At 45.4% G+C, this 26,127-nt stretch overlaps 1 protein-coding gene across 1 annotated transcript in view; it reads right to left on the reverse strand.

Annotated features, from left to right (window-relative positions):
- SLC9A9 (solute carrier family 9 member A9) overlaps nt 1-26,127 on the reverse strand; it is a 462,001-nt gene that overhangs the window by 335,845 nt on the left and 100,029 nt on the right. Inside the window, exon 5 of the mRNA XM_038751488.1 lies at nt 23,463-23,578. Within this exon, the coding sequence (XP_038607416.1) occupies nt 23,463-23,578 (116 nt within the window). The remainder of the gene's footprint in view (nt 1-23,462; nt 23,579-26,127) is intronic.

The raw sequence follows: 26,127 nt of genomic DNA on the forward strand, positions 1-26,127 counted from the left end.
TATGTCCAACTTGGTAAGCTGGGACCTACCCCAGAGCTTAGTACAGTGCCTGGCACAGAGTAAGCCCTTAACAAATACCATAAAAAAAGATAACTGAGGCACAGATAAATGAAGCGATTTGCCCAAGGTCACAGACAAGTGGCAGAGCCTGGATTAGAACCTAGATCCTTTTGAATCCCTGGTTTGTGCTCTATTCACTAGGCCATACTGCTTGCTTAGTGGATAGCACATTTAGGGGAGGTATGGCCTGTTCAGCCTCTGGCTGGTGCACCACAAAGACTGGAAGAATGTTGAAAAGCTTTTCCCAGGGGAAATAGCCTTTTCTAGGGTATACTTGCCCAGGCAGATTTAATATTATGTTCCAGTCTAGTGTGAGCAGAAATTGTGCCAAGTGGATAAAACTGGAGTCCCCAGACCCACCAGGGCCCATCCTGGGAACCCTGACATCTCATACCTGACAAATGGTCAGAGAACATGAAGGGCTGTTTCAGCCACCCCCTCACCCTATTCATTCATTCCATGGTACTTATTAAATGCTTACTGTGTGCAGAGCACTATATTAAGTGCCTGGGAGAGTGCAATAAAACATAAAACAATAAACAGTCACATTCTATTCCCTTCCCCACTGTAGCCTTCAGGTCTGTTGGAGTTTTTTTTAATGGTATTTATTAAGTGCTATGTGCCAGGCACTGTTATTTAGCTCTGGGGGTAGGTACAAGCTAATCAAGTTGGACAGGATCCATGTCCCACATGGGGCTCACAGTCTTAATCCCCATTTGGGTAGGGAATGTGTCTGTTTATTGTTATACTGGAATTTCCCAAGTGTTAGTAAAGTGCTCTGCACACAGTAGGCACTCAATAAATATGACTGAATGAAAGAATTTTACAGACGAAGTAACTGATGCACAGAGAAATGAAATGACTTGCCCAAGGTCACACAGCAGAGAAGGGATTAAAACCCAGGTTCTTCTGACTCCTGGGCCCATGTTTTAGCCACCAGACCATGCTGTTTCTTCCCTATTGCTCCCAGAGTCCAGGCAACTGGATACTAGGGCAAGAGGGGAGGCACAGAAGCACTCTATTCACAGGCAGCAGCTGTCAGTCAAACAGCTCTCTCAGCCATTCAGGGGCTGAAGTTTAACAGGAAAAAAAAGCTCTGCTTCACAGTCTCCCTAACACTTGTCAGGCCCTTCGCTACTCCATCCTGAGACAAGGTTTAGGCAGCAAATCCCTACCAACAGCTAAGGGTTCTCAGTTTTTCAAGCCGATGTTAGATTTCCCCATGGGGATCAATCAGTCATATTTATTGAATACTTACTTTGTGCAAAGCAACTGTACCAAGTGCTTGGGAGAGTACAATATAACTAAGTTGGTAGACACAATCCCTGTCCACCATAAGTTTAAAATCCAGAGGGGAAGACAAGCATTAATATAAACACATTACAAATAGATACAGAAGTGTTGAGGGGTTAAGAGAGGGGTGAGTAAAGGGAGCAAGCATAGCCAAGTGCAAGGGTGCCACAGAAGGGAGTGAGGGAAGAGGAAATGAGAGCTCAGTCAGGCCTTCATGAAGACTTGGCCTCTGTTTTCCAAAGATAGAAGTAGGCTGGGACCCAGTTTCTCTCTTACAGCACAGCAGAGAAGACAATCTTTAGAACACACTAAATGATACAGACATCACAGCCTTCTTTGGGTGAAGCTCTCTAGTGCTTAAGGAAGTTTTCAACAGTCTGGGTAATAATAGATGGTGGTACAACCATGCCCCAATCTCTCCCTCTACTCTGGGGGCCTAGAGATTGGGAGCTGGGGGCTGAGGGAGGGGAATACCCAGTGGGAACAGCATCTGCTTGAAACGCAAAAAGCCAGAACAGGCCTGTAATATGGCTTCTGCCCCCAGAAGGAGAATGAGAACAATCTGGGTGAAGTGGAAAAGAGAATCAGGTCAAACAACGGGAATAGCTTGAGTCTGTGATTCGATATTGAAAATCAGCGACAAGGTGGGTGAAAACTGATGAAGGAGAAATTTTCCTATTCTGTTTTTTTAATCCTTCCATTGGCAGACATTTGAGTCTCCATCTTCCCACCCAAAGACCAGGATTAAGTTAGAAAATTCAAGGACAAACCCCAGGAGACCCCTGTTAAAGATCAGCATCAGCTGATTCCAGGCATCCCTACCGTGGGGAATGGTCCCTGCTAAAGAGAATAGTTCCAGTTCTAATGCCAGGAGAAGCAGTGTTGCTTAATGGGTAGAGCCTGAGCCTGGGAATGAGAGAATCTGGGTTCTAGTCTCAGCTCTGCCAATAATAATAATAATAATAATAATAATAATAATAATGTTGGTATTTGTTAAGTGCTTACTAAGCACTGTTCTAAGCACTGACTGGGAATCAGCCTTCCAATTACCTGCTGGGTGACCTTGGGGATGTCACTTCACTTCTCTGGGCCTCAGTTTCATCCTCTAGACTGTAAGCTCATTGTGGGCAGGGACTGTGTCTGTTTATTTTTATACTGTACTCTCCCAAGTGCTTAGTACAGTGCTTTGCACACAGTAAGTGCTCAATAATTACGATTGAATGAATGAATCAATGTAAAGTGGTGATTAAATCCTACTCCCTCCTACTTAGACTGTGAGCTCCCTGTGGTACGGGGATTGTGTCCATCCTGTTTAACTTATATCTACCCCAGCACTTAGAACAGTGCTTGGTACATAATAAGCTCGTAACAAATGCCAGAAAGCCCCAAATAAGCTCGTTGTGGGCATGATAATAACAATAATAATAATAATGAGAATAATAATAATAATAAGAGCCTCCTGGCTTTAATAATAGCCTCCTGGCCATGGGGAGGAGCCTTCCTCCTCTGGGCTGAGCTCAGTTGCAAAGCCCAGCCAAGAGATCAGTCCAGCAGTATGCTGCAGTCCATTCCAAAACCAGCCACTCTAAACCCATCTTGAGGCCCTCACCTGACTTGGCTATTTAAACACAAGTGGTAACCAGGTCTCAAGAAAATGAGCTTTGTTATCCCGAGGAAAACCTCAGCTCTCCCAAGAAGGATGGAGAAACGTGAAGTCCCGCAGCTGGTGGTTAATATCTATTTTTATCTAAACATGGCAAGACGGCTCACACATCAACTGCGCCGCCGTAACCATAGTAACCCCAAATCTAAAGCATCCTTCAGACTGCCAGCCTGGACAAAGGCAGGAGTTCACGCCCCTCTGAAACCATCTCGCCTCAGCAGGCTTTGGGAGGCAAATCCACCTTGATCCCAATTTAAATGTCAGAGGAGAACAATGTCCTACCAGAGCTGGATGTTAAACACCTTTCAACTAGAAGGTTGTTCTCCCACTAATGGGCTAATAATAGCTGGGAGAGCCCAGATACCTGTGACATATTCTCCTCTCTTCTCCAGTTTTACCCATATTTTTAAAGTCTATTGCTTCCCCTAACTGTAACTTACTTTAGTGTCTCTTTTCCCCACTGGACTTTAAAATCAAGGTTCTTGAGGGCAAGGATCATGTCTACCCTTTTTATCATATTCTCCCTAGTGCTTCATTATTATTATTGTTACAATTGATTGATTAATGAATTGATTCTAGGGTCCCTTACTTCTCACTCTATTCGGCATCGAAGTCCAATCCTTACTCCCTCCTCCTTCTCCAGACTGCTTTGGCTAATACTCCACCCTCAGTCCCACACCCCTTACATACATATCTGTAATTTATTGATTTATATAATGCCTGTTTCCCCTTTTGGACCAGAGTCTCCTGGTGGGCAGGGGACAAGTCTACCAACTCTAATTGTATTCTCCCAAGTGCTTAATAGAGCTCCCTGTCCACAGTGAATGCTCAATAAGTATGATTGATTGATTGATTGGTGCTGGACAAAGTGAGCCTTGCAAAACAGTGCACTCGGGCAGAGGGGAGAGCTATGCCACTATGAGAGAAGAGGGTAGGTCCGTTTGGAGGGCTGAACCAGTCCAAACTTGGTTCTCAAGTTAGACCTCAAAATGGAAAATGAAAGGGAGGCGGAGAAAAAGGAGGAGGGGGAGAAGGAGGAAGAAGAATAGGAGGAAGAGGAGAAAAAGGAGGAGGAAGAGGAGAAGGAGGAAGAGGAGAAGGAAGAGGAGAAGGAGGAGGAGGAGAAGTTTGGTTTTCTTTGGCCCAGAGGAGGGCTATGAGCGGGAACTGAGCACAGGAGAGGTGATGTACTGACATGCTATCCGCGTGTTCATTCCAGGGAGAATGCCTTTATCCAGCAGGAAAGACAGGTAGAAGAAGTTCGTGTAGGTTTCCTGCTTACACATCTCTAAAAGGAGCAGACCTTGTACTGAGAGCCTTGTGGCCAAATTCCTAGAAGAGCGAAGAAATTGCTGGTGGCTCAAAAGAAATGAGTGAATCATTTTCTGAGCTCAGCAGAATCACAGAGGTGCCATCAATCAATGAGTGTCATTTATTGAGCACTTACCGTGTAGAGAACACTGTACTAAACACTTGGGAGAGTACAATATAAAAAACGTGGTAGACTCGTACCCTTGTCCACGATAAGCTTACAGTCTAGAGGCATTCTGCCAGAGAAGCACCCAACCAGGGCCCCAAGCTGTGGGCTGCTCTGGGTGTGGGCAGTGGCACAGTTTGCCTTAGGTGAATTTTGGGGGAAAGCAGTTTTTCTGGGGTACCCCACCATACCTCACTGCATTGGCACTTGGGCAGCAGATCCAATCGAGGAGACGAGAAATCCCTAACCCTACCTGACCACAACCTCCTTCTGCTTGTTAAGGGGGAGGCAGGTTGGATTGGCACTTGCCTATCTTGTAGGTAGATAGATATTTCCCCTCTGGAAGGAAGGAAGCTCCAGCCCAAAATTTCCTAGTATTGGAGGGAGCACCCCCTTCCTGCTTCTTGACTTCAATGAGAAGTCCTAAGGAGGTACCATCCATTTCCTCCTGGGGTCTTGGAGTCCTCCTAGCACCATGCAATGGGCTGTCATATAGGACACCCCCCCACACATCCCCATCCTCCCGCCTCCTCCCCCTCTCCATCCCCCCGCCTTACCTCCTTCCCCTCCCCACAGGACCTGTATATATGTATATATGTTTGTACATATTTATTACTCTATTTATTTATTTTACTTGTACATATCTATTCTATTTATTTTATTTTGTTAATATGTTTTGTTTTGTTCTCTGTCTCCCCCTTCTAGACTGTGAGCCCACTGTTGGGTAGGGACCGTCTCTATGTGTTGCCACCTTGTACTTTCCAAGCGCTTAGTACAGTGCTCTGTACACAGTAAGCACTCAATAAATACGATTGAAAGAATGAATGAAAGGGAGTAGGAGTCTCTATATGTTGCCAACTTGTACTTCCCAAGCGCTTAGTACAGTGCTCTGCACACAGTAAGCGCTCGATAAATACGATTGAATGAATGAATGAAAGGGAGTAGGAGTCTCTATATGTTGCCAACTTGTACTTCCCAAGCGCTTAGTACAGTGCTCTGCACACAGTAAGCGCTCAATAAATATGATTGAATGAATGAATGAGTGCTTTGCGCACAGTAAGCGCTCAATAAATTTGATCGAATGAATGGATGAATGAGGTCCAGGTCAGAGGAAAGATAATAATAATGATAATAATAATAATAATAATAATAATAATAATAATGATAATAATAATAATAATAATAATAATTTTGGTATTTGTTAAGCAATGTGGGCAAGGGGTCGGCAGTGAGACAGATGAGATCATGGTACAGTGAAATGTCTGGCATGAGAGAAGCCAATTGTATGAGCTGGGTTGTAGTAAGAAATCAGGGAGGTAAGATAGGAAGGAGGACCGGAGCTTATTGGGTGCCTTAAAGCAGATGGTACAGAGTGTATATTTGATGCAGAGGTAGATTGGCAATGATTAGAGGTTCTTGAGGATTGGGGAGACATAGAGCACAGGCTTGGAAGTCAGAAGGATGTGGGTTCTAATCCCGGCTCTGCCATATGTCTGCTGTGTGACCATGGGCAAGTCACTTAACTTCTCTGTGCCTCAGTTACCCCATCTGTAAAATGGGGATGAGTGTGAACCTCAAGTGGGACAGGCACTCTGTCCAACCTGATTAACTGTATCTACCCCAGCCGTTAGGACTGCGCTTGTCACACAGTAAGTGCTTAACAAGTACTATCATTATTATTATTATTAATCATTATTATTAAATGGACTGAACAGCTTTTTAGAAAAATGATTCAGCTAGCAGAGTGAAGTATGGATTGGAGCGGGGAGAGGTAGGAGGCAGGAGGTCAACGAGGAGGCTGATGCAGTAGTCAAGGCAGGAAATTATGAGTGCTTGGTTCAGTGTGGTAGCAGTTTGGATAAAGAGGAAAGGATGGGTTTTAGTGATGTAAAGGTAGAACTGAAAGGATTTTGTGACAGATTACACGTGTGGGTTGAATGAGAGAGACGAGTCAAGGATCATGCCAAGGTTGCAGGCTTGCGAGATGGAGAGGATGGTGGTGCTGTCTATAGTGATGGGAAAGTCATGGGGAGGACAGGATTTAGGTGGGAAGATGAGGAGTTCTGTTCTGGACATATCAAGTTTGAGGTGTTGGCAGAACATCCAAGTAGAGATGTCCTGAAGGCAGGAGGAAATGCAGTGTGGTCCAGTGGAAAGACCACAGGCCTGGGAGCCAGAGGACCTGGATTCTAATCCTAGATCCACCACTTGTCTGCTGTGTGATCTTAAGTTTTCTGTGCCTCAGTTTCCTCATCTGTAAAATATGGATTAAATTCTCCTCCCTCCAATTTAGAGCGTGAGTCCCATATGGGACTGTTTCCAACCTGATATCTGCCACAGTGCTGATTACAGAGCCTGGCACGTAGAAAGCCGCTTCTGAGGAAGCAGTGTGGCTCAGTGGAAAGAGTACGAGTTTTGGAGTCAGAGGTCATGGGTTCAAATCCCGGCTCTGCCAATTGTCAGCTGTGTGACTTTGGGCAAGTCACTTAACTTTTCTGGGCCTCAGTCACCTCATCTGTAAAATGGGGATTAAGACTGTGAGCCCCCTGTGGGATAACCTGATCACCTTGTAACCTCCCCAGCGCTCAGAACAGTGCTTTGCACATAGTAAGCGCTTAATAAATGTCATCATTACTATTAACAAATACCATTAAAAAATATGAGACTCTAGAGAAGAAGAGAGCTCAGTACTTGAACTCATGAGAGTAAGAGTTCTCCAAAGGAGTGGGTACAGATGGAGAATAGAAGAGGATCCAGAACCGAGGCTTGAGGGACCCCCACAGACTTGAGGTGAGAGGTAGAGAATCAATCAATCAATCGTATTTATTGAGCGCTTACTGTGTGCAGAGCACTGTACTAAGCACTTGGGAAGTACAAGTTGGCAACATATAGAGACAGTCTGAGAGTGAATGGTCAGAGAGACAGGAAGAGAACCAGGAGAGGACAGTGTCAATGAAGTCAAGACAGTTTTTCAGGAAAAGAGAGTGGTCCACACTGTCAAGACAGCTGAGAGGTTCAGGAGGATTAGGATGGAGAAAAGGACATTGAATTTGGTCAGAAGGTAGTCACTCACTAGTGACCTTAAAGAGGGCAGTTTCTATGGAATGGAGAGGCCAGAGGCCAGATTGAAAAAGATCAAGGAGAGAATTTGAAGAGAGTAATGGAGGCAGTGGGTGTAAATACCTTGCAAAATGAGTTTGGAAAGGAATGGTAGTGGAGGATGGGGTGATAACTGGACGGAGCTGTGGGATCAACAGAGGGTTATGTGACCTTGGACAAGTCACTTAAATTATCTGTACCTCAGTTACCTCATCTGTAAAATAGGTATTGAGACTGTGAACTCCATGTGGAGTAGGGACTGTGTCTAACCCAATTTGCTTGAATCCACCCCAGAGCTTAGTACAGTGTCTGACACATAGTAAACACTTAACAAATTATCACTATTTTTTTTTAGATATTGGATAAATAGGCATATTTGAAAGCAGTAGGGAAGGAGCCATTGGAAAGTGAGGGGTGGAAGACGACAGAGAGGGAAGAAAGGACGGGGCAAGAATTTTAATGAGGTGTGACAACATATGGTTGGAAGAGAAGGTGGAGGAGGTAGATTTTAAGATGAGGTAGGAGATGTCCTCCTATGACCTCAAGCTTAACATGCCCAAGCGCTTAGTACAGTCCAAGTGCTTAATACAGTGCTCTGCGCACAGTAATCGCTCAATAAATACAATCAAATGAATGAATGCCTAAAACAGACTTATCCTACCCAAACCCTGTTCTCCCTGTGACTTTCCCATCACTGGAAATGGCACCACCATCCTTCCTGTCTCACAAGCCGGTAATTTTGGTGTTGTCCTTGACTCCCCTCTCTTATTCAACCCACATATTCAATCCGTCACTAAATCGTATCAGTCCCACCTTCACAGCATGGCTAAAAATCTGCCCTTTCCTGTCATTCAAACTGCTTCCACATTAATACAATGACTCATCCTATCCCGCCTGGATTACTGCATCAGCCTCCTTGCTGACCTTCCAGCCTCCTGTCTATCCCCACTCCAGTCATACTTCATTCTGCCACCCAGATCATTTTTCTACAAAAACATTCAGGCCATGTCACCCCGCTTGTCAAAAAAAAACTCCAGTGGTTGCCCATCCACTTCTGCATCAAACAAAAACTCCTCACCATTGGCTTTAAAGCAGTCCACCACCTTGCCCCCTCCTACCTCACTTCGCTACTCTCCTTCTACAACCCAGTCCACACACTTTGCTCCTCTAATGCTAATAATAATAATAATGATGGCATTTATTAAGTGCTTACTATGTGCAAAGCACTGTTCTAAGCGCTGGGGAGGTTACAAGTTGATCAGGTTGTCCCACGGGGGGCTCACAGTCTTCATCCAGATGAGGGAACTGAGGCACAGAGAAGTTAAGTGACTTGCCCAAAGTCACACAGCTGACAATTGGCAGAGCCAGGATTTGAACCCATGACCTCTGACTCCAAAGCCCATGCTCTTTCCACTGAGCCACGCTGCTAATCTCCGCACTATATCTCAATCTAGTCTATCTTGCTGTCAACTCCTAGCCCACATCCTGCCTCTGGCCTGGAACACCCTCCCTCCTCAAATCCAACAGACAATTACTCTCCCCCACTTTAAAGCCTTATTAAGGGTGCATCTCCTCCAAGAGGCCTTCCCAGATGAAGCCTCTCCTTTCCTCTTCTTCCACTCCCTCTGAGTCTCCCTGATTTTCTCCCTTTTTTCTTCCCCCATCCCAGCCCCAAAGCACTTACGTACATATCTGTGATTTTATTTATTTGTATAGATGTCTGTCTCCCCAACTCTAGACTGTGAGCACCTTGTGGACAGGGAATGTGTCTGTTTACTGTTGTATTGTTCTCTACCAAGTTCTTAGTACAGTGCTCTGAACACAGTACGATCTCAAAAAAATACAATTGAATTGAATCAGTGAATGAATGGGAAGGATGGGAGAGTCAAAAAGGGGGCAGGAGGAAGGTGGGACTGGAGAGGCGCAGGGGAATTTTTAGGGAAATTACACCTCGTAGGTTAAATTTTATTGATGAGATAGGTGGAAAAGTTGTTAGGGGCAAAAGACGGGGGTGTGAAAAGGGAGCTAAAAATCTGAATTAGCTAGTGTGGATAATGGGCATGGGAGTCAATACGGACAGAGATAATAAGGATTGTTGTTGGGAGGAAGAGAGGGCAGAGTTCTAGCCGGTGAGGATGGGTTAGAGATGGATGAGGTCAGCCTGAGGTCTGGACATTTGCTATCAGGGCTCCTCAGCTCCAGTACAAAAGCAGAGGAAGGCTATTGTGGAGGGGATCCAAGGCTGTGAGTAGGTGGTATGTGATTGATGGAGGCACAGGGGAGTGGGGGAGCTGAGTCCAGTGAAGGGAATGGACTTGAGGGTGTAGATTTGTGTGTGGAGAGGGTAGTTTGGATATTGAGGCTATATAGAGGATGGTAATTTTGGAAAATTGAAGGGGGTTGAGAGATCACAGATCACTGTGGGGGATACAAGACAGTTTGGCAGAGAGTGGGTGTGTGGGAGAGAAGGCCGGTGAGAAGGCTGTGGTTGGATAGAGGAATTTCAGAGTTGGTGATGATAGAAATTCTAAGCTTACACTCTAATGGCAGAGAGAAATTTTATTTTTACCTTTATGGAATTGTTAAGCACTTACTATGTGCCAGGCACCATTCAAAGTGCTGGGGTAGGTACAATTTAATCAAGGTGGACCCAGTCCCTGTCCCACTATGGGACTCACAGTCTAAGTGGGAGGGAGAACAGGGCCTGAATCCTCATTGAATGTTGAGGAAATTGAGGGCCAGAGAAGTTTAAATGCTTTGCCCAAAGTCACACAGCAGGCAAATGGCAGAGTCAGGATTAGAACCTAGGTCCTTAGGTCCTCTGAATCCCAGGCCCAAGCTTGTCTCCCCCTGTAGACTGTAAGTTCGTTTTGGGCAGGGAACATGTCTACCAACTCGGTTATACAGTACTCTCTCCCAAGTGCTTAGTTGAGTGCACAGTGCACAGTAAATGCTCAGTAGCTACCACTGTCGATGATATAATAATAAATAATAATGATGGCATTTATTAAGTGCTTACTATGTGCAAAGCACTGTTCTAAGTGCTGAAGAGGTTACGAGAAGATCAGGTTGTCCCATGAGGGGCTCACAGTCTTAATCCCCATTTTACAGATGAGATAACTGAGTCACAGAGAAACGACACTTGCCCAAAGTCACACAGCTGACAATTGGCAGAGCCGGGATTTGAACCCATGACCTCTGACTCCAAAGCCCGGGCTCTTTCCATTGAGCCACGCTGCTTAGAACAGTGCTCAGTGCTTAGAACAGTGCTTTGCACATAGTTAGCGCTTAATAAATGCCATTATTATTATTATTATGGGAGTTCAAAAATAAATTGAGTATGTGTATGTTATTTTCATTTGCTATACTTCTATAATTATAAATTGTAAATGTATATGTTATTATATATGTGTATGCATATATACATGCATATTCATTCATTCATTCAATTGTATTTATTGAGCGCTTACTGTGTGCAGAGCACTGGACTAAGCACTTAGGAAGTACGAGTTGGCATCATATAGAGACGGTCCCTACCCAACAACGGGCTCACAGTCTAGAAGGGGGAGACAGACAACAAAACAAGACATGTGGACAGGTGTCAAGTCATCAGAACAAACAGAGATAAAGCTAGATGCACATCATTAACAAAATAGAATAGTAAATATGTACAAGTAAAATAGAGTAATAAATCTGTACAAACATATATACAGGTGCTGTGGGGAGGGGAAGGAGGTAGGGCAGGGGGGATGGGGAGAGGGAGAGGAAAGAGGGGGCTCAGTCTGAGAAGGCCTCCTGGAGGTGGTGAGCTCTCAGTAGGGCTTTGAAGGGAGGAAGAGAGCTAGCTTGGCAGATGTGCGGAGGGGGGGCATTCCAGACCAGGGGGAGGACTTGGGCCGGGGGTCGACGGCGGGACAGGCGAGAACGAGGCACGGTGCAGAGGTTAGCGGCAGAGGAGCGGAGGGCGTGGGCTGGGCTGGAGAAGGAGAGAAGGGAGGTGAGGTAGGAGGGGGCCAGGTGATGGACAGCCCTGAAGCCGAGAGTGAGGAGTTTTTGCCTGATGTGTAGGTTGACTGGTAGCCAGTGGAGATTTTTGAGGAGGGGAGTAACATGCCCAGAGCGTTTCTGCACAAAGATGATCCGGGCAGCGGTGTGAAGTATAGACTGAAGTGGGGAGAGACAGGAGGACAGGAGATCAGAGAGGAGGCTGATGCAGTAATCTAGTCGGGATAGGATGAGAGATTGAACCAGCAGGGTAGCGGTTTGGATGGAGAGGAAAGGGCAGATCTTGGTGATGTTGCAGAGGTGAGACTGGCAGGTTTTGGTGACATAAATATATATATATAAAATGTGTATTCATTCATTCATTCAATCATATTTATTGAGCGCTTACTGTGTGCAGAGCACTGTACTAAGCACTTGGGAAGTACAAGTTGGCAAGTTGTGTATGCCCTACAGAGGAGGTAAATACATTCAAAAGTGCTAAAGTTGCATGAAGGAATGATTTAACTTGAATCTACCCCAGCACTTAGAACAGTGCTCAGCACATAGTAAGCACTTAACAAATACTGTAATAATAATAATAATTCTTATTATTATTATTATTATTATTACACAAGTGGCTGGGAAATGAATCAAGGAAGGCTTGTTGGAAGAAGTGGGATTTTAGGAGGGTTATGAATGTGGGGAGAGCTTTGGCCTGCTTGATGTGGGGGAACAGGGGGAGTGAGGGGATGGAGGAAGGAGAGTTGATGTGAGGTGCTAAAATGCTGGCTTGGGAGGAGGGAGGGCAGTGGGTTAGGAAATAGGGGTGAAGAGAACAGCTAAGCAAGCGGAGCCCAGATGGAGGAAAGTTGAGAGAGAGGCATTTTTGTTTGCTGCGGAGGTGCACAGAAAGTCAGTGGAGAGTTTTGAGAAGAAGATATGGGTTAAGCGATGCTTTGGGAAGAGGAACCAGGCTGGGGCAGACATGTGACAGAGCGACTCCGGCGGACTCTGGGGAACAGCAGTCTGCCGCGATACTGGCAAGAACGAGGCCATTCTGTAGGGCAGAAGGCATTTTTCAAAATCCTTCAAAACTTTGCCCCTCCACTGATGGATTGTCATTTGTGCATCTAATTAAGTGCACCTAGAAACCTTTCATAAATATCATAACTAATTAATCAATGTACCCTTTCAGAAAGGGCCCAGCCATCTGGCCCTCCGCATGGCATGATGGTTTCTTTGGGACAATTCAAGCTCATTTGAAGGGAAGTTTAAGATAATTCAGTCTCACTTCCAATTCTGTCTCAATCAGGGTCCCAGACCTAGGCCTGGTCAGCAGCCCCCATCTCCTTGCCTCCGCAGCCTGGAATTCAGTCTGCAAGGGAGGCCCAGAAAGGGCTCTAAATCCTGCTTTAAAAATAATAATACTAATAATGATCAATCAATCAATCAATCGTATTTATTGAGCGCTTACTGTGTGCAGAGCACTGTACTAAGCGCTTGGGAAGTACAAGTTGGCAACATATAGACAGTCCCTACCCAACAGTGGGCTCGCAGTCTAAAAGGGGGAGACAGAGAACAAAATCAAACATACTAACAAAATAAAATAAATAGAATAGATATGTACAAGTAAAATAAATAAATAAATAGAGTAATAAATATGTACAAACATATATATACATATATACAGGTGCTGTGGGGAAGGGAAGGAGGTAAGATGGGGGTATAGAGAGGGGGATGAGGGGGAGAGGAAGGAAGGGGGAATAATGATAATAATAACCCTCCAGCTAAATCCTCATTTTCCGTACTTTCTCTCCATCTCCCTTCTGTGCTGTCTATGTGTTTGGATCTGTATCCTTTAGCACCTGATATTCACCAGTACATAGCTGTAATTTATCTTAAAATCTATCTCCCCAACTAGAGTGTAAGCTCTTTGTGGGTAGGGAATGTACCTACTTACTCTGTTGTACTGTACTCTCCCAAGAGCTTTGTACAGTGCTCTGTAACACAGTAAGTGCTCAATAAATACCACTGATTGATTGAATAATAATAGTTGTATTTGTTAAACATTTACTATATGACAATCAGTGTAGGGACCACTGGGGTTGATACGAGATATTCACAGTGAACACAGTCGCGGAATGAGAATATCTAGGGGCCAGATGACTGAGGTTCACTCTCTCAATCCATCAATTAATCCATCAATGTTATTTATTTAGTCCCTTCTGAATACGGAGTAACAAACAATGCGCCAAGCCTAGCTAACCATCCCAGAGCCTTTAATAGTTCTTGTATTCATTCAATCGTACGTATTGAACATCATCATCATCATCAATCGCATTTATTGAGCACTTACTGTTTGCAGAGCACTGTACTAAGTGCTTGGGAGAGTACAACAGAACAATAAACAGACACATTCTTTGCCTATAATGAGCTTACAGTCTAGTGAGAAAGACAGACATTAATGTAAATAATGTTGTTACAGATTTTTTAATTTTATAAATTACAAATATTTTCATGCTAGCTTGCACAAGTTCATCTCTTTCTTCACCTTATGGTGCAACTATAAAGCATGTTTTCAACATGGGCTTTAATAGCCTGTTGTACACTATGTGTGCTCCAGGCACGGGCTTTGGAGTCAGAGGTCATGGGTTCAAATCTTGGATCCACCACTTGTCAGCTGTGTGACTTTGGGCAAGTCACTTAACTTCTCTGTGCCTCAGTTACCTCATCTGTAAAATGGGGACTGTGAGCTCCCCGTGGGACAAATGGATCACCTTGTAACTTCCCCAGTGCTTAGAACAGTGCTTTGCACATAGTAAGCACTTAATAAATGCCATCATTATTGTTATTCACATTCAGCAGAACAGAATAATAATAATAGTGATAATAATAATAATTGTGATTTTAAGCACTTACTATGTGTCAGGCACCGTACTAAGTACTGGGGTAGGTACAAGCAAATGAGGTTGGGCAGAGTACCTGTCCCACATGGGGCTCCCAGTCTTAATCCCATTTTACAGATGAAGTAACTGAGGCACAGAAAAGGGAAGCGATTTGCCCAGAGTCACACAGCAAGCAAATGGTGGAGTAGGATTAGAACACATCGCCTTCTGATTTCCAGGCCTAGACTTTATTCACTAGGCTACACTGCTTCTCTCTACAGCTTCACATAGAAATGGAGCCCCTCTCTACCTCTAGTTGCTAGAAGGGCTCCTTGGCATTCATCTCTGTTTCTGCTTGATGTAGAAGGAGGTAGACTACTACTGGGGGCCTTTTGAGGAGCGGAGAGATGTGTACTGAGCGACGATTCAAGAAGGTAATTTGTGAGGCTGTAGGATGCCTAGATTGGACTGGGGAGGGTTGGCGCTGGGAGTCCCGAGAGGCTGCGGATACAATAATCGGGCCTTGCTATGATTAGAGCTTTAACTGTAGGTCTCGTTCAGTTGGAAGAGGTGGATTGGGGTGATGTTCATTCATTCAATTCAATCGTATTTTATGAGCACTTATGGTGTACAGAGCACTGTACTAAGTGCTTGGGAGTACAAAACAACAATAAACAGACACATTCCCTGCCCACAACGAGCTTGCAGTCTAGAGGGACTGATGTGTAGGAAGAACTGGCAATTTTGTTTTTATAGTTTTTATTAAGCACTGACTATCTGCCAAGCACTGTACTAAGTGCTGGGGTAGATACAAGCCAATCAGGTTGGATGGAGACAGCTCATCCATGTCCCACATGGGGCTCACAGTCTTAATCCCCATTTTAACAGGTAGTTAAGTGACTGGTTCAAGGTCACACAGCAGGTGAGTGATGGAGTCGGGATTGGAACCAAGATCCTCTAGCTCCCAGGCCCATGTACTATCCATTAGGACACACTGCTTCTCAACGAATGAGGGGTGAATGAGTGAGCTGAGTGACAGCAAGGAGTCAGAGATGACACCAGGGACAACGGCCATCAGGCCATCGGGCAGCATATATGGGGGCCCCTCATGCCTCCTGTCTCCCTCTGAGCCCAGATCTGGCCCTGGCCTGTTCTCCCAGGGAATTGGATCCAGAGATGCTTGGCTCATTTTACTGGAAGGAGGAATTGACCTCGTTTGCCTGCCTAGCCTCACGTGGCTTAGGGAAAAAGCACGGCCTTTGGAGTCAGAGGACGTGGGTTCTAATCCTGCCTCCGCCACGTGTCTGCTGTGTGACCTTGGGCAAGCCACTTAACTTCTCTGTGCCTCAGTTACCTTTTCTGTAAAATGGGGATTAAGACTGTGAGCCCCACGTGGGACAACCTGATTACCTTGTATCTACCCAAGCTCTTAGAATTGTGCTTGGCACGTAATAAGCGCTTGACAAATACCAATAATTATTATTAATTATTATCCTCCCCTCCTCTGACGCTCAACTAACGACCCTCCATTCTCTCCCCTACTTCAGTGACCACCCATGCCCCGCTGTTATTCTACCGTCAATTGACACTCTCCCTCGACACACATCTAATGCACTTCCCTCCATAATGCCCTCCCCTCTCTAAGCTCATCCCTCTAGACTGTAAGCTCCTAGTCGGCAGGGAATGTGTCCATTTATTGTTGAACTGAACTCTCCCAAGCGCTTAGTACAGTGTTCTGCATAGATTGAATGAATGAAAGACACTTCCAGACCCAGCAGGCAAGGTGCTGTCTTGCCCTCACAGTACTGTGGCCATTTCCACTGTACTCACTGCCACAGGAGCTTAAATTGGGCTCCACTACATTTTGAGTTGGTTTGGGGCACTCTGATAGTGGACTTTCACGGGCCCATCGGCTCACATCTTACAGCTGGATCTCTGGGACAAGCTGTCGGTTTGGAGTATGGGAGTTTAGGGTGGGCAGGCCTGAAGGGTCAGAGCTCGGCATAGGGTGGGGAATCTGGAATATGACCTGATCAGATGCCCCGCAGCGTGTGGCCCAAAAGGAGCAGTCTGGGCTTGAGAGAAGATGGTGGTGATGGGAGGGGTGGGGAGATGGTGGGGTGGGGCAGGGGGAGAAGTAGCGTGGCTTAGTGGATAGAGCACAGGCCTGGGGGTCAGAAGGACCTGGGTTCTAATCCCGATTCTGTCACATATCCGCTGTGTGACTGAGCCCCCTTCTTCCACTCCCCCTCCTCCCCCTCTCCATCCCCCCCCCGCCTTACCTCCTTCCCTTCCCCACAGCACCTGTATATATGTATATATGTTTGTACGTATTTATTACTCTATTTATTTATTTATTTTACTTGTACATATTTATTCTATTTATTTTATCCTGTTACTATGTTTTGTTTTGTTCTCTGTCTCCCCCTTCTCTGAGCCCACTGTTGGGTAGGGACCGTCTCTATATGTTGCCAAATTGTACTTCCCAAGCGCTTACTACAGTGCTCTGCACACAGTAAGTGCTCAATAAATACGATTGATTGAATGAATGAATGAATGAATGAATGAATGAATCTTGGCCAGGCCATTTACCTTCTCTGGGCCCCAGTTACCTTATCTGGAGAATGGGGTTTAAGACTGTGAGCCCCATGGGGGACAGGGACTGTGTCCAACCTGATTAACTTGTATCTACCCCAGCACTTAGAACAGTGCTTGGCAAATAGTAAGAGCTTAACAAGTACCATTATTATCATTATTATTATTATTAGTTATTACTATTATTATTAGGTCACACCAAACCAGAGGTGACCTAGGTCTCCCTTCCAATGGGCAATGCTGGACATGCCCAGTTGCTCCCACAGACTGCTGGGAATTGTACTCCGGGCAGTCCTAGGGATACTCAGGCATGTGTGGAAGATGCCGCATGTTCAACAACACCCCAGACACTCGGTACAGTGACACCCAAGACCCTTTGTCAGGTCTCTCCTATGAGCCCACTGTTGGGTAGGGACTGTCTCTATATGTTGCCAACTTGTACTTCCCAAGCACTTAGTAAAGTGCTCTGCACACAGTCAGCGCTCAATAAATACGATTGATTGATTGATTTTCTTCCCCTCTCTCACTCCTTAGAAATGTTCCAAACTGGGGGACTGGGGGACCCCTCAGAATCAGCACCTGTGTGACTCTGGTCTAATCAGGCCAATGCAGGACTGAGCCTTAAACTCATGACTTAGCTGGGGGTGCCAGCTCCATGAATATCATTAATTTACACCACTTGGTGAAGGAGAGGAAGATAGGAATACTACCGACACTGACCATCATCATCAATCGTATTTATTGAGTGTTTACTGTGTGCAGAGCACTGTACTAAGCGCTTGGGAAGTACAAATTGGCCACATATAGATACAGTCCCTACCCAACAGTGGGCTCACAGTCTAAAAGGGGGAGACAGAGAACAAAATCCAACCTAAAATGGGTATCTGTGGCTGAAGAGTGACACATTGGCTGTTGATGTCATTTAGCTGATGCCGGCAATGACTCAGTTTTCACCTGAGCTGGGTTTACAGACACAGGAGGCAAGCCTGAAAGTTAGATAGGATTTGGATAGGGATGGAGGGGAAGGGGGGTCCACACAGAGAGCATCATTCTGGCAAGACCCCACCATTTGATCCATCTAAGGAAAAAGCCTGGTGCAGTCATGCAAATCCCATCCCATGAGATCAGAAATCAGTCAGTGAGACGATTGCATTTACTGGGTGCTTACTGCATGCAGAGCACTGTATTAAGTGCTTTGGAGAGTACAATATAACAATAAACAGGCACATTCCCCATCCGCAGTGAGCTTAGAGTCTAGAGTGGGAGACAGACATTAATATAAATACAATACAGGTGTGTACATAAGTGTTGTGGGGCTGTGAGCGGGAGATGAATAAAAGGAGCAAGTCAGGGAGATGCAGAAGGGAGAGGGAGAAGAGGAAATGAGGGCTTAGTCAGGGAAGGTCTCTTGGAAGAGATGTGCCTTCAATTAGGCCTTGAAGTGGAGGAGAGTAATTGGCTGTTGGATATGAGAAGGGAGGGTGTTCCAGACCAGAGGCAAGGCATGGTCAAGAAGTTGGTGACGAGATAGACAAGCTCGAGGTACAGCAAGAGGGTTAGCATTAGAGAAGAGAAGGGTGTGGGCTGGGTTGTAGTAGGAGAGTAGCAAGATGAGATAGGAGAGTAGTGAGGAAAGTAGGTAGGAGAGTAGGAGAGTATCAAGGCAAGATGAGGCAGGGCACCTGGAGGTGCAGAGCTATGTAACACTGGGGAAGTGTCCATTTTTAGCCATAGAGGAACTTCTTTCCTGTCCATAATTTTTTGCGCCTAGGGTAGTTTAACTCCCACAGTGTTCTTCACTATGCCATACCAATTTTATTTAGGAAACGTTACTTGGGTCCATTTACTTAGGGGCTACCAGGAATGTCTAGGGAGAAAGAGTGGCCAGAGAAGCAGTGTGGCCTAAGGGATAGAGAACGGTCTTGGGAGTAAGGATGACCTGGATTCTAATCCCGGCACTGCCACTTGTCAGCTGTGTGACCTCGGGCAAGTCACTTCGCTTCTCTGGGCCTTGGTTACCTCATCCGTAAAATGGGGATTAAGTGAGCTCCATGTGGGACATGGACTGCATGGTGTTGATGATGGTATTTGTTAAGCACTTACTATGGGTACTGGGGTAGACACAACATAACCAGGTTGTCTCACATGAGACTCACAGTCTTAATCCTCATTTTACAGATGAGGTCACTGAGGCACAGAGAAGTTAAGTGGCTTCCCCAGGTCACACGGCAGACAAGTGGCAGAGCCGGGATTAGAACCCATGTCCTCTGCATTCAACCCGATTAACTTGTATCTACCCTAGTGCGTAGTACAATGCCTGGCACATAGTAAGGGCTTAACAAATACCATAAAAATGTTATTTTACAGTTTTGAAATTCCTAAAAATGGAAGTGAACAGCTATCATCCCCTGGTTGGTTCAGACCAGCTTTGTTGTGTAGGGATTGTCTCTATCTGTGGCCGAATTGTACTTTCCAAGCACTTAGTTCAATGCTCTGCACACAGTAAGCGCTCACTAAATACAATTGAATGAATGAATGGTGGTAATGAAATTTTCAGAGGTACCCTCCTGGACACTGATAGACAGACTAGCGATGACTTGCCCTTTCACATCACTATTTCTCCTTCAGTGACCAGTGATGGACCTCTTGCTCACAGATTTATCCACATTCCTCAGGAATCTATTGATGTTCTCCACCTTCATAGCAGGAACGGACAGCCCCAGGTGGGCCTGAGGGACTGTGTCTGATCTGTTTATAACACCTCCAGTGCTTAGTACAGTGCTTGGCCCATAGTAAGTACTTAACAAATACCACAACTATTATTATTGTTTTAATAGCTCTATGAAGTATAGTATTCCACATGCTCACTAATGTAAAGTGTTTTTGTTTATTGATTTTGACCCTACCACTTTCCATAGGTGTCTTCTCACATTCCTGTAGGGGATTTGGAGAACAAAAATTCCATGCTCACCCTGGCCAACCCTTCAAGACTCTACACATATTAATCTGATCCCTGATCAGCCTGCGTGTGACGGTCCAAAGATTCCTAATTCTTTCAGTTTCTCCTCCTGTGGAAGCTGCTTCATTCCCCAAATCATCCTAGCTGTCTTCTCTGTCTCTTCTCCAGCTCTACTCTGTCCTTCCTGAGATACTACAATCACACAACCTAACAACCTTGTATCTACCTCAGTACTTAGTACAATGACTGGAACAAAGTAAGCACGTAACAGATACCATTAAAAACACACAAAAAAACTGCTCCTAACATTCCCGGGACTGATGCCCGATGGCTTGAGTTCTGAATTTTGAACTCAAAATGGTGCATCTGTATTTCACTCTCCTAAGTGATACCTCATAGAAGGCAATGATCTTAATCTAAGTGGAAATAGTGGAAATTCAGAGAGAAAATGCTTGGGAGTTCATTTCTGAATGTCAGAGTCTTTGCAGGCAGAGAGGAGCTCTTGAGATAGTGCCCGATTTGAGGTGGGGCTAATGATAATGATGATGGCTTTTGTTAAGCGCTTACTATGTGCCAAGCACTGATCTAAGCAACAGGGGGGATACAGGGTAATCAGGTTGTCCCACATGGGGCTCACAGTCTTCATCCCCGTTTTACAGATGAGGTAACTGAAGCCCAGAGAAGTGAAGTGACTTGCCCGAAGTCACACAGCAGACAAGTGGTGGAGCCGGGATTAGAACCCATGACCTCTGACTCCCAAGCCCGGGCTCTTGCCACTGAACCATGCTGCTTCTCATAATGACTGAGACAAAATGGAGCACGATTTTCCCTTCTGCCTCACAGAATGCCTCCAGAGGGTTGGCTTCCTTTTGCCTTTGAGCCTGAGGAGCTGACAGAGCCAATGGGGCTGACATAGCCAATCGGGGCAGAGGAACCACCATCCCTTAGGAATATTTTCACAAAGTGCTAAGACGTCCTCTTTAGCAGTGAAGGCAGAGATCAAGCCAAACAATGGATGTTTAAACTTTCAAGTCCTCAACAGATGACTCGGAACTTACCTGTGGAAAGTATCAGGGAGAGGCTGACGCTGATCTAAATGGAGCTCTGGATATGATAAATCTGAGGCAGAGAACACCTCGCTTGGCTGAGAGAAAAAGAGTTCACTACCAGGAGGCAAAAAAATAAAATGACTTCTGTGAATTACTGAGGGACCAGCACAATGGAGAAATGAATTGAACAGCCTCCCAGAGCACTGAAGCATTTCTTACTCTGGAGAGTTGAGATGTATGATCTATTTGGATCTTTCTGGGGAGTCTTTCTGGGATAGGGACATCTGGAACAGGGTCTGTCCCCAAATCCTATAGGTTATTCCTCTCAACGACGCCAGAATCCTCCCCTTCCTCTCCAGCCAAATGGTCACCATACTGCTCCAGGCACTTTATTATTATAGCCCATCTCAACTACTATGTCAGCCTCTTTGCTGACCTCCCTACCTCCAGCCTTTCCCCTCCCCAGTTCATCCTTCACTCTGCTGCTGGGATCAGTTTCCTAAATCATAATTCTGCACACATCTCCCCACTCCTCCAAAACCTTCAATGGTTATCCATTCCTCTCCACATCCAGCAGCTACACCTGACCACAGATTTTAGGGAATTTAATCAACTCTCTTCTCCACTCCCTATCCTTGCTCCTTTCCCACTTCACCCCAGTTCACCCACTTCATTCCTCTCAAACCCCATGCTCACTCTGCCTTGCTCTCACCTCTCACTGCCAACCTCTTGCTCATGTTTCCCTTCTTCCTGTAACTCCCTCCTGCTTCAATCTGACAATCTTTCCTCCTCATATCCAAGACCCATTGCCTGGTGGAAATTTAGGCGAGGCAATAAGATTTCAATGTTTAAAATATTAAGACTGTGACCCCCGCATGGGACATGGATTGTATCCAACCTGATGAACTTATATCAACTCCAGTGCTCAGTACAATGCCTGAAACATAGTAAGTGCTTAAGAAATGCCGTTAAAAAAAGTGAGTTACTCCTTTCTCTATTAATTTCAGTCTTAGGCTGATTAAACTCTTGCTCGAGATTTCTGTGCCTGAGGATCATTCATTTAAGATGACTAAAGTTTCCACAGAGCCTTTCCCAGGGAGTTTAAAAGATCTGTGTCAACACTTCTGTTCCTATGGATATGTCTCAGCGGGGTAGGATTTCTGAGCCTCAACCAAAACGCTATTGCAAGATCATCAGAACCGAACACCAACCCTGACCATCAGTCAATCAATCAATCATATTTATTGAGCGCTTATTATGCAGTGAGCACTGTACTAAGTACTTGGGAAAGTACAATATAACAGGGTTGGCAGACACGGAGCTCAGAATATAGTGGACTGATCATCATCGTGGATGTCCAGGAAGGTAACCATCACCCAGTGTCCTGGTGTCCCTGGCCAAGCACTTAGTACAGTCCTCTGCACTTCATAAGTGCTCAATAAATATGACTGAATGAATGAATGTATGAATGAATGAGTCCTGGGTTGGGCAGAGTCTGTTTGTCCATTTGTGCATAGTCTTCCTCTGTTAAAACGGGCACACTTTCCCCATAGTCCAAAATGATAATAACAGTAATAATAATGGTGTTAAGTGCTATGAGCCCCTTGAGCCCCTTCCTTCCTCTCCCCCTCGTCCCCCCTCCATCCCCCCATCTTACCTCCTACCCTTCCCCACAGCACCTGTATATATGTATATATGTTTGTACATATTTGTTACTCTATTTATTTATTTACTTATTTTACTTGTACATATCTATTCTATTTATTTTATTTTGTTAGTATGTTTGGTTTTGTTCTCTGTCTCCCCCTTTTAGACTGTGAGCCCACTGTTGGGTAGGGACTGTCTCTACATGTTGCCAACTTGTACTTCCCAAGCGCTTAGTACAGTGCTCTGCACACAGTAAGCGCTCAATAAATACGATTGAATGAATGAATGAACGCCGGGGTGGCTCCCAAGGAGATAGGGTTGGACACTGGCCTTGTCCCGCAGCAGGCTCTTACCATGTGTATTACTCTATTTATTTATTTATTTATTTATCTTATATTACTCTTTATTTACTTATTTTATTTGTACATGTTTATTCTATTTATTTTATTTTGTTAATATGTTTTGTTTTGTTGTCTGTCTCCCCCTTCTAGACTGTGAGCCCATTGTTGGGTAGGGACCATCTCTATATGTTGCCGATTTGTATTTCCCAAGCGCTTAGTACAGTGCTCTGCACACAGTAAGTGCTCAATAAATACGATTGAATGAATGAATATTATTATTATTATTTTGTTTTACTCTTCCAAGTGCTCAATACAGTGCTCTGTGCTCAGTTGAGAGAAGAACTTGCATAACTATTTGATGCTTACGCTGTTCCTGCTCTTGAGGAAAACAAGTAAATGAGAACAATTACCTGGATCTGTGGCAGACATCAGGGAGCCAAAAAACAGGCAGTCGGTGAAATGGAAGTCTCCATTTTTTAACTGCCCGGCATAGACCATAGCCTTCACGAAGCCGTACATTATTAATCTGTCAAGGAGAAAAACATCATCTTCAAACACCAAGAATCACTCTGACTGTCATTTCAAAATATTGAGTCGATTCCTCTTGTAGCACAATTTTGGCTCTTCTAACTCTTTTCAATGCCTTTATCGTATGAGAGCCATGCCCAGCCAGGCACTGGCAGAGTGACTTCTGCTCCAGATGCTGAAATGTCTGAACAAACTTTCACAGCCTATTGAAGAACAGGATTTTTGACTGGTAACAACCAAGTACCAGTTTACCAGTCCTCCGATGACCAGGCATTTAGTGAAAATTAATGTTTTTTGACCCAAAGGAAACAATGTTATCTAGAAATGGGCTATGAAAAGGTGGAAAGCAATCTGTCAGTGTGGCCTCATTGACTAATCCTGATGCCACCAAGAGGGTTGTCCCATTTCCTGCTGGGAATCTGAGGCCAAGATGGATTCAGGCCTGCCACTAATGAGAGTTGGGTGCTGGACGTTCACAGGGCAACAATCCCAAGTCCCTTTTTTCAACTCTCGACTGGAATTGTTTTTGGATTGAACAAACTTCCTGAATTGAATCAGGGCAGCCAACTCCCGCTCTCTGTATCCGTAACGTTTGAGGACGGCCCAAACCAGAGCCAGCTGAAAGGAAACAGCTTTTACTCAACTTCCTTTCTCTTGTTCACCTCTCAGTAGGTCTCTGGGCCACAGCTACCAAAGATAACCCCATCTTATTGGTGTCAAGAAGATAGGATTCCTCAAAATAGAAATGTCAGCTACCAGACAGTGCAATTCACCAACACTTGCTGGCCCACACTGCCAGAAATCAGCACTGCAGTCTATTTTCTTTTCATCCTGAATTTTGGCCGAACCTCTCACCTTCCCTTTAATGCTGGTTCCTCAACCCGGAGAATCTGCTAGCATAAATGGTGAACAAAGGAACTCAACTGAGACCCCCCCAACTTCCGACCATCTCTGCAGACAATACCTCTGGAGATGAAAGGGAACAAGGTTTAATGGATTTCTGGGGTCTCTAAGCAGGGCTGGACAGAAGACCGGGTGTGGAATTTTAAAAAAGCATCAATCTATCTGTCCCATGAAATGGAGCTCTTTTCCATGAGAGCCCATCCCTGGACCCTTTACCACGGCTTCTTGAAGAACCCTAACCCTTCTGGCCCGGATTTTTCCCCATCTGGGTGAACCTCTCCAGGGAAAAAAGAAGAGCTGTAATGTGAACTGGAGCCAATCCGTTGATCCGAAATCCGCTTTGCATTCCAGATCCATTCCAGGGTTCCTGACAAACACCGGTTTTCTGAACAGCTGAGCCATAAATGCAGCCCTTGCCACCTGCAGGTTTGCTGAGTTACCAGGGATGGGCATGGGACTATTTCCAGCTTGGAAAACTGAGGGATTGGGACTAGGCCAGTTTGCCAGTCCAAAGCCTATTCTGTAGCCAGGGGGTGAACTGGGCAAATCTCCGGAGTTCGCAGCCTGGTCTGAGCACAGCTGGGGACCTTGGAGAGTCTCTGAAAACAAGACAGATTTCAATCTTGGTCTGTTTATCTCATTCTATAGCCTCCTTTCCTGGGGCGATCGTTTTCTCATTTGACATACAGGAGGAGAGGGATTTTCTACCAAAAAGATGCTTTTTGGGAAATTGCAAAGGAGCAAGCAGGGGATTTGCCTCCAGTGGGTTTCAGCAGAGCTGGCAGTAGCACTGAATGTGGGTAACCTGCCTCACGGATCTAAAGACCGTGCCCCATCCTGCCCATGAGAAGCCAAGGAGCTCTGGGAGGCCAAGCCCAGCCCTGGATGGTGGGAAGGAGCTAATGGAGTGGAAAGGGGGAGATGCCCCTCAACGGATGAGGAGATGCCCCACCTCTTTACTGGCACTCAACAGATGGCAAGACTCCCCTCCAAGTGGCCCAGTCCCACATTGGGCGGGGGGGGGGGGGGGGCAACAAAATGTTGTGGGGAAGGATGTCCGAAGTAGGTCCAACTCCCCTGGAGTCCCTCTCTGAGAGGCTTAGGGAGAGGAGGGGGCTAAATGAGATGGTCATTAAATCCACAAGATTGATGGGTTTGACCAGGAAGGCCAATGGTGATGGCCAGTGAGAGCACAAGAACAAGGAAAATCCAAATTGCATGCAAGAAGGAAACCGAACTGAAGACAGCAGAGGACTGTATTGTTTTATCACCACAACCCAGGTGTAGGCAGGGGCTGGAAGGGGTGGGCGGGACAGTAATGCTTTCTGCTCACCCAAACCCCAGTGACTTCTTTCAGTGCCAATTCTAGGAGAAAACTCCACCAAATGGGGAGCCGTATATCAGGGCTGGGCTCTTATATGGGCCAAATGGGCTGACCCAATATAGGAAGTGAGTTTTCTTTTAAGTCCTCAACTTGGACCACAGCCAGGAAGCTGCTTCCCTTTCAAATGGTTATTCTTTTTTTTAATGGTGATTGTTAAGCATTTGCTATGTGTCAGGCACTATATTAAGCACTGGGTAAATACAAGCTGAACAACTTGGTCACAGTCCATATCTCACATGAGGCTTACAATCTTAATGCCC

This window comes from Tachyglossus aculeatus, chromosome 1, assembly GCF_015852505.1.
Source record: "Tachyglossus aculeatus isolate mTacAcu1 chromosome 1, mTacAcu1.pri, whole genome shotgun sequence".
NCBI classification, from domain to species: Eukaryota; Metazoa; Chordata; class Mammalia; order Monotremata; family Tachyglossidae; genus Tachyglossus; species Tachyglossus aculeatus.